Source organism: Neomonachus schauinslandi, chromosome 9, assembly GCF_002201575.2.
Source record: "Neomonachus schauinslandi chromosome 9, ASM220157v2, whole genome shotgun sequence".
Classification (NCBI taxonomy): Eukaryota; Metazoa; Chordata; class Mammalia; order Carnivora; family Phocidae; genus Neomonachus; species Neomonachus schauinslandi.
In genome coordinates this window covers 85,045,820-85,055,431 of record NC_058411.1, presented here as the reverse complement: position 1 = coordinate 85,055,431, position 9,612 = coordinate 85,045,820, and the positions used below count along the sequence as shown (strand labels likewise).

Below are 9,612 nucleotides of genomic sequence, written 5' to 3'. Positions count from 1 at the left end.
GTGATCTTTTCAAGACAAATCTGATCACACACTCCGTTGCTTGATTTTACGTCCCCTCCTCCCAAAACCAAGCCTGCAGATCTCAACTTAATGCTTTTTCAGCCAACCCAAGCCTGGCTCCACCCTAGATTGTGTAACTGGCATTCTCAAAGCCATTCTTCTCCTTTGTGACCCTTTTCCCAACATTATTGTCAGTCTTCCCTACTAGACTTGTAAGCTTGAGGGCAGTGTCAGGTTTGCTTTTTTCTGCCATTCGTAGAGCCTGGAATAGTGGCTAACACACAGTAAGGCGGTGTTTTACTGTCATTAGGAAGGCTGCTTATACTTTCAACAAATATTGCCATATATAGAATATAACATTAAAGCTCATTATGTGGTAGCTACTAAAACTCTATCTAGTTCATTTGGTTCATCCACTAAGATGAATTCATTTCATTTATACCAGCCTGCTACCCCAACTACTCACCAGATCTCTCAAGCCATTCAGTACTGTTTCCTCATCACCCACTTTTTCCTTAACACTCAGCATATTTTCATCAAATCTATTTTCATAGGTGACCTCTCCATTATTACTTCCTGTCTTCATTTGAATGTACCCTACTGCCCATGTTTTCCTTAAAAAAAAAAAAAAGACATGCGGTATTACAATTCCATGATTTTCCACTGCCCTTTCCTGCCCCTTCTAGCTTCAGACATCTCCCCAGACACTGTGCATATGTATCTCCTGCATATCCTCAAGAGAACTAGCTGCTTTAACATTTCCATTGTGGTAGTTATTTGTACATTGCCTTACAGTTTATGTCTTGACATGTCCCATCTTTGTAATTCTGAAAGGTAGATCTTGGTGCACCCTTTGCAGAGAACAAATCAAGGCTCAGAAAACTTTGTCTAGTAGTTAATGAATACTTACGGATTTGGATTCAGATTCTTTGACTCTGAACGACCCTTTTATTAACCAAACTCCCAAGTCAGCTATTCACCTGAAGTCATTTATTTCTAAAGGCTACAGTAGGGGTACTGCAGGGACTCTCAAATGTGTATGTACACTAAACTCCATGGGAGCTTAGGGAAAATAGTCATCAAATACCCCATCACAGCCAGGGGCTGAGGAAAATGAAGAGATGTTGTCCAAAGGATAGACATCCAGTTGTATGAAGATCTGATGTTTTGGGGACCTAGTTTATAGCACAGTGACTGTAGTTAACAGTGTGGTAAATGTGTACTTGAAAGTTGCTATCAAGAGTAGACTTTAAATGTTCTCATCTCACCCTATCAAAAATGGTAATTAGGTGAAGGATGTGTCAACTAACCTTATTGTGGTAAACATTTCACAATATATGTATCAAGTCATCACAGTGTATACCTTAAACTTACACAATATCAACTTTACTCAATAAAGATGGAAAAAAAAGTCTCACCACAGAGATTGGGGTGGAACCAGAGTGCTATTTTGTAGTTATGCTGGTTCATGTTATTTTGCCCATTATATCAAGTATTAATTCCTCCATTTTAGCTTCACCGTAATCTGGTTGTCATCATTATCTCCTTTTCAAAATTCACCCCTTTATTCAGATTTTATTCTACTTCCTCAAACAGTAGTTCCAGAAATTGTGATTCCTCCTGTCTGTAACCTACTCTGTGTACCTTACCTGTATGTCCTGAAGATACATATCAAAGAGGACAGTAATGTGAAAAAAATCGTGTAACAAAAAAAGCACTATACAAATATAAGCTGTTAGATATTGATTCTAATGGCTGATAAAATATCGTCAAAGAAAAGTGCTTCCATAAAAGTTTTATTTATCCCCACAACAACCCTGTGAGGTAGGGTGATCAGGGCATTTGAAAATGAGAAAACTAAGTCTACATTACTTGTTCACGGCTATACTGCATAGTAAATATGTAGAAATTAAACTGAGATTTTTAAATATCCATGACTTTTATATTGATTCACATGGAAAAAGGCAGAGAGAATATTAACTCCCCCCTACCTTAATGCCAAAAGGACACTGCCTTGAAAAATCCCATTTCAAAAGATGAAAGTAGTATTTCATTGCTTATTTCTACAAAGATTTATAAAATAAAAAAATAGTGAAATATTTTACAGTTAATATATATAATGGTCTCATTCAGGGATGTCCTTCAGCTGTATATATATGATCAACTATTTCCAAGTGCTAGAAATGCAAACTCTTAAAAAGTATGAGACAAGAATGATAATGAGCAGTAGCCTGAATCTTCTTTATTATTCCTCCATATATCTTGATTAAGTTCTGTGAAATCTGGTCCCAGTTTGAAAAAAAACAAACACCAACAAAAAACTACCACAGAGACGTCTGGTAAACTTTTATTTAGTTGCCTACTCTCAAACCACTGTCACATTATTTAAAACGGTGATTTCCCAAAGCTGGCTATTAGAATCACTTGGAGAGCTTTTTAAAAAACACAGAACTCTCAGGCCCCACTCTAGATCCATTGAGACAATTCTGTAGGGGCTAGACCTCAGGAATCTATTTCATAAGCTCTTCAGAGTAATTCTAATGCTGAGGTTTGGGAACCGCTGATGTATTTTAAAATACTAATATCAAAACCAAAAGGTAACTAAATATAAACTTGCTGCTCTCTTACCCCTTTTAAAAATTTCTCAAACACATTATATCCCCAGAACTCTTGCCTCTGGGCAAGTGATTTCAATTCAAGATACAGAGAAACATTTTATAAAAATGTATCCTAGTGAGTGAGACTTGGATTCCAATAATAATTTAAGTGGCATTTAAATAAGATACTGAGTTTTGTGGTTCTTAATCTGAAATTTTAAGATGTGTTTTATACAGGTTCCTAGCAGGTTTTCACCTTGGGAAGATATGAAAAGTAATGACATAATCAAGCATATTAGCACTGAAAAAATACTATACTCAAATATAGCTCATGAGAGGAATAAGAAAGTGAATGAATGACAACCTAAGGCCTTTTGGCCCATACATTTTTGTTCCCAGTCCACTCTTCCCCTATAAGGGGAAATAAAATAAACATTCTTTCCTAGTTGCTTGGCATAGTAATTCAGTGGGTAACTATTAACTAAGTTAATTTAGATACACAAGATTAAAAGAGATAACAAATAAATACCTAGGAAGACAAAGAGAAGTCAGTTCAGAAAACTTTAACTAGCTAAGGATGTGGTATATAACACCATCATGTTAGTACAATTAAATGAAGGCTTCAGTGTCCTTTACATTTCAGCTTTATGTGTTTGACACAAGATGTGGAAGAGATCTGGTCCTTATGAAGTATTCTGTGCTCGCTGTAAAGATCTGTAGGAATAATGAAATGCTTTCTTCACTGATGAGATGAAGTCTCTGTTTTTCAGGCAAGTTGACTGAACAAAACAATGAAAACGAACTTCTTTAGAAGGTTGAATGAAAGTAGTATCTAGCTGAAAAAGTCATTGGCCAAAGATAACTTTTTTTTAAACCATTCTATGTTTAACACTAAAAACAGAAAAAACAAAAACAAAACAACAGTAACAACAACCAAACAAACCAGAAAAACCAGAGAAATATAAAAAAACAATGTACACATCCATTTCACTGACAGGTACAAGAAAATAGCCATTTATAGAAGTTACAATGCTTTCAACACCCCCCCCCCCAATTTTGGGAAACAAGATAAAGCCATCGGGTAAATAAATATACATACTAGCTAATATAAAACAATTATGGTTTCAAATCGTTATCAACTCTTTTAAGACTCAAAGAGAAATATGGTGATATAAATCTGATTAGGGCTACATATATTACATAGAATTAAAAAACACAACTGATTTAAACATCCTAACAATACAAATATTTAAAAGAATGTCTTAAAAGCCAGACATTTATCACTGGAAATATCACAATTATAATATGTACTTCAGATATGTAATGTGTAAATAGGTCACTTTTGCTGTCTTATTAGGTATCCATCTCTCCTGCATTTCCTACAGTCAGTTTTTAAAGAGTTCATGTTTCCTGCCTGAATTGAAGCGGCTGGGCACATCTCAATTCACAAAATAGGCACCTCCACTTAACTAAATGGAAGTGTTTAAGATAACATTTACCAAGAGCTAAAGAACAGAAGGGGTAACGAGAAGGTAAAACATATTAAAGTGGAAGGAAACTGAGTAACTGTCTCTTCGCAAATTATTTTAAATTTTGTATTAACAACAAATTTAAAATGACTCAAATCGAGTAATGAAGAAAAATAAATTGGTCTCAAGGAATTTTCTCAGGCCATAAAAAATTTCTCTTTATTCCTTTACAGAATCTTGTTATGCGAGATTCCTTTGTCAGTTGACTTAAAGAACTCTCCTAGCATGGGACTGAGAACAGCTTTACCATTAATAAAAGATGATTAAAAGTTGGTGTTTATTTTAAAGTGCCCATAGGCACAACAATACAGGAGCTTACATTTCCCTTTCAGTTATGGGAAAGCCCTTGGAGACTGTGTTTACTTAATCAGAAGAGCTTTCAGCAATTATAATGCATGCTGAAAGCTTAGATCTTGTATAGGTTTTAGGTTTTACTGTTTGAGCATAAAAGGGGAGCAAGGAGAAATGTAACTAGGTTCACAATTTTGAGCAAGAGCATATGTAAAGGTAACGTATGTACATTTTATTTCAAGAAAGACAGAAGACAAACAGCATAAAGATGCCCAGATGCCCTAAAGATAAATACATTTCAAAGATTCTCATTAAAATGAATCTGGAGTATTTTTTCCTGCAAGCAAAATACCTTTCTTTAAATTAAAACAAAAACAACCAAAACAAACAAACAAATAAAAAAAAAAAACCAGTATTCTGAATTGCAAATGTTTTGCTTTTTTTTTTTTTTTTGCAGAAAATCTGCCATGATTATTTTTTTAATGAGTAAGGATTTTCCACAAAACAGGCTTGCTCTACATGCTAAATTTTTTAAACAGTTCAGTGACACAATATGCTAACTACATACACAACAGATAATATAGTAAGAAAACACTCAACCTGATGAAAAGTTAAAATCTTCATTAATACACTGAAAATTGACATAACTCATGCCTTTAAAATCAAAAATACAAAAATTAAATGTTTTCCTAAAAAGATTTCCTTATTTTAAGGATTCATTTGAAAATGAAGCTGCATGTAATTTGTACAATAAGTTGTACAAGTAAACAGGTAATATACATAAAAAATTAAGTGACATACTCCTCAATTATCAGTTGTCCACCTTTAATTTCCAATACTGTACTTTCTTAACAAGCATACAAAATATCAAACTTCTCTTTAGAAAAAGTGCCGTTCTTTGACATCCTTTACACAAAAACAGTCTGAGCCTGTGGCATGTTAATGCAGTTGAGAGGCAAAGCATACTAACTTTTACAAATTCTACCTTCCATAAAAAGCCTCCCGAAAAGGAGATTACACACCACTATAAAAATATCAACCTCTTGTGGTAGCTGCATTAGAGAACCAAGGCTTGAAGACTATTTTCATATAGCATAGAAAACCACTATGAGAGCATATTAACTGCATTGGTGGCTTGGGAGTTTACTGTGCCACAGGATTATGCATAGCTACTGTAAGGTACCAAGACTGTTACACAGAGTTTTAAATTGATTGTAACCAAGAGCATAACAGAGGTACTACCAGCCCATGCAAAATAACTAAAAATACTGAGTCACTGTGCTGAATACTTCATTCCTGGAGAAAACCAAAGGCAGCAGTAACCAAATCAAGCCCAACAGGTGACCAAACTCATTCTCCTCAAAGATTGGTGAGCACAGTGAAGTCTGAGGTATACCTTTATCCATTAAATCTGTGTGCCATTGCAAGATATTACCATTTGGGAACACATGCCATCACAATGGTTTAAATCTTTTGAATATTAGTCATTCATATATTCTTATCTACCCAGTCCTTTGATTTTTTTTTTAAAAGATTTCACCTACAGTAGAATATTACAGAAACAAAATATAAATGCATGTCTTTCTAAATGAAACTTACATGGACTAAAAGTAGAGAATATTTTTAAACAAATATACAATATGCAGGCAGACAAAGCAGGAAAACGGCCATTCAAATGTGTAATAAAAAACTAAAAATTGACTATTTCCAGAAAACTATGAAGCGCCTCAACTAAAAGGAATGCATAATGAAAATCTAATCTAATACAGGTCAAAAATGTAAAAAGGTTATAAACCTTAACAGGAAAAATAAAACAACTTTTACTGGCCATTCCTGTTGAAATGAGAATCTTAAAGTAACAGAAAAGTGGCTACAAACCCACTTAGAGCACCAAACAGAGAGAAAATAAAAGTCCATTTTCATCTCTGTTATTATCATAAAATCCTGTGTGACTACAGGTCAAACTGCTGGTGGCAGAAACAGAATTCTTTATAAACTGCAGATGTCCTGTACATAAAAAAATTTCACTGGAGTTGCACTAGTTCTAAAGACTCTTCTGTTTTAGCCTACCTACTGTGTGTATTCAATCTGAGATAAAGTCTCTTTCTGTAACCCTTGATTATTATTGGGCACCAAAGATAAGAAAAGCAAGACGGGGTACAAAAATGCAAAATTTCAACAGTAATGGCAATGTTTTTGTCTTAGTCCAAAAGGGTCCTGCATTCTCTCCCCCTTCAGTGATTTGACAAGTCTTTGTACTTAATCTGGGGGCAGCAAATCATGCAAGCGAAATCTGTCTCTGATGTGAGGTCGAACATCTTCATTCTGTGTGGAGAAAAAGACATTTTAAAAGCCATGTAATTTCAAAAATATGACTCTCATAACATTGTGAACATCTTTCCTTTGCAGAGAAAATACACTACTATTTATTTTACAACTTGTATTATTTTGTTTGCCAAATACAAAGATACTATGCAGACGCAGTTAGCTAAGAATTAAATTTAGATTTAAAAAAAGAACTGTCATTCAAGTTTTAATTCTGTAAAGAATGATTATGCACTAAGAGGCAAAACAAAAAGACAGGCAAAAGTGTTAAGCCACTGAACTCTACTTTATATATAAGGAAAAAATAACCCCTGAATAAAGTTTTAGTAGCATAAGCATGAATTCTAGACCTCAACAATGAAAGCAAAGTGAAATCAATTTAATACTACTACTTAGGGACTTGCAAGAAGAAGCCCAATGAAATAAAAACACCCAATCTACAAATTTTTAAATACTGATAAGCATGATTTTAATATAATTTACAAGGTTAGAAAATGCTTGTAATTCTTTTCAACTTTTGCCCTAATTTCACACCAAGTTGACTTAAAATGTCAGTACACATAAAGCAATTAAAAAGGTTTATTTCAATAGAGTTGAGGCAACAAAAGCAAAACAGAGAAAGAAAATTAAGATCTACTTACCAGTTCTACAAGCTTCTCCAGAAACGGAATCAATTTTAGGAGTTCATTGTCATTTTTATCCATAAACCAGCTTTCTATAGGGATTCCATTAGATAGCTAAAATGATAAATAAGTAATTAAATCCTCTTTTAATTTACATTTTGCTTAGTTTGTAAAAACCTTGAAAGAGAAAAAACAGATACTTAAGAAATACTGATCTATATAAGTTCCTCTGAAAAGGAATGCCATCGAAGTTATTGCTTGTCATATTCCAACAACTCCACAGTGCAAGAGACAGATGTTAAGGAATACATCAAAGCCTAATTGGTTTTTCTGCGTAATGTCTTCCTAGTGCATATGAAACTAAACAAGAAAGATCCATTGAAACAAGTTTTGCATTAATATAACTCAAAATATTACCTGATTCAAGAAATAGCTACTATTAGTCAATGCAAGGTACTGTGAATGAAGGGGTACTGCCAATGTAAAGAGAACACTACCAGAAAGCCTATACTTTACACACAGACTGTGTCACATCTCATTGTTTTATTCCCAACAAATAGCAGGATAACCTGAAACAGCATTAATGTAACAAACAGATGCAGTGATATTTCACTGAAGAGGAGTCTAGAAACAAGAATGCAAACCATATTTGTTTTATAGTAAATAATCTCTAGGTTGTCTTTAACATTTATGCAGAACACTGTGTTTAAGATGGAGGACAAGTGAAATGATTTTATCCAGGAACCAATATGAAATTCTTAAAAACACATTTCAAAATGTGAGCAATGACCTAAATTAAACATATTTCAATACCATATGCAGTTTTCCCCTTTTTCATCTTTTTACTTTTTTACTTGTTCTACCTACATCCAACCCAATTTCCACCATCCCTATTCTGCACAGATGTATTGTGAAGGAAATCTCAGAACTATCACATGAACATATTCATAATGTAAAACAGATCTTGCAAGGATGCCTCATTTCTAGTCCAAGTTATATTTCTTTTAAAGGCCCTTTTTTTTTAAGACTTTATTTATTAGAGAGAGAGAGCACAAGCACGGGGAGCAGCAGGCTGAGGGAGAGGGAGAAGCAGGCTGAGGGAGAGGGAGAAGCAGGCTCCCCACAGAGCAGGGAGCTGGACGTGGGGCCCGATCCCAGGACCCTGAGCCGAAAGTAGATGCTTAACCAACTGAGCCACCTAGGCACCCCCAAGTTATATTTCAAAGAAATACTGACACAGGGTATAAATATATTGACAAATTAGTCTAAGAAGTTATTTCAGAATGTCAAAGCAAACATACCAGAACATGGTTAAGCTATTTATAATTCTCAAACATGTTTACAATTACTTAACAACTGCTAAGAATACCATTAACTGATGTATATTTTATAGTCCCTTCTTATTTAGACTTATTACCCAGATTTTTATCTGTGTTGTAATTCATTTAAAAGAAAAGTTTCCACAAGGAATATAGCAATTTGGCATTTCTAATTCTAAAAGATAACACTAAACAGGGAAATTTCATCAGTGAAAATTCTGTTCTCCCATCATATTCTGTTTGGCAGCATTTGTTCTCATTATATATATTTTTTCCCAATCTGAATTTGTTTAGCAACCCTCCCTTCCTACCTGATATGCAAAGGCTTGTGGTGAGTTGTCAATTATTATAGTCTTTGAAAGATCTCTTCCAAGGATATTTAAGTCCTTTATATAGTTTCCTTGTACACAAACACAATGTTCACGGAAAAGCCGATGCCTAAACATAAAAACGAAAACAAATTAACTAAAAAAAAAATCTCTAAAAATTACAACATATACTGAAACATATACACATACCATAGGCTTTACAATTTAAGCCTTATTATTTTCTCTCACAAGGAAATTCAATTATAAATGTGAGCCTAAGCTTTGGGCTACAGTTTTACTTTAAAAAATGTTAGCAATTATTGAAACCTTACAACCAAATATTACCATGCCTTTAAGAACTTTGGCTTATCCCCAAATGTTATTATTAAATTATAAAGAGGGATTAAAAACTCTGTAAATTGTTTTTGTAATTTATTTACCCAGGAAAGCTCAGTTCAGATGCAGCATCTGGTTGTCAGCGAGGTCCTGCTTTTTAACCAATTTTCCAGATGGTTGACTGAGGCACAAGGAGGTCAAGTGACTTGCCCAAGGTCACACAGTAAGTCAGTGGTTAGCCCCGCATTGGAACCCAGGATCCTCCTGGCTCCCAGTCCTTTGCT

At 34.2% G+C, this 9,612-nt stretch overlaps 1 protein-coding gene across 2 annotated transcripts in view; it reads right to left on the bottom strand.

Moving 5' to 3' along the window:
- Positions 1-5,920: 5,920 nt before the first annotated feature.
- The window catches only part of CTDSPL2 (CTD small phosphatase like 2), a 75,225-nt gene continuing 71,533 nt past the window's right edge, over positions 5,921-9,612 (bottom strand). For both annotated transcript variants that reach the window (XM_021695291.2, XM_021695292.2), the window contains exons 11-13: positions 8,996-9,122; positions 7,384-7,479; positions 5,921-6,742 (exon numbers count right to left, since the gene is read on the bottom strand). In XM_021695291.2, coding sequence (XP_021550966.1) covers positions 6,677-6,742; positions 7,384-7,479; positions 8,996-9,122 — 289 coding nt within the window. In that variant the 3' untranslated portion in view covers positions 5,921-6,676. The remainder of the gene's footprint in view (positions 6,743-7,383; positions 7,480-8,995; positions 9,123-9,612) is intronic.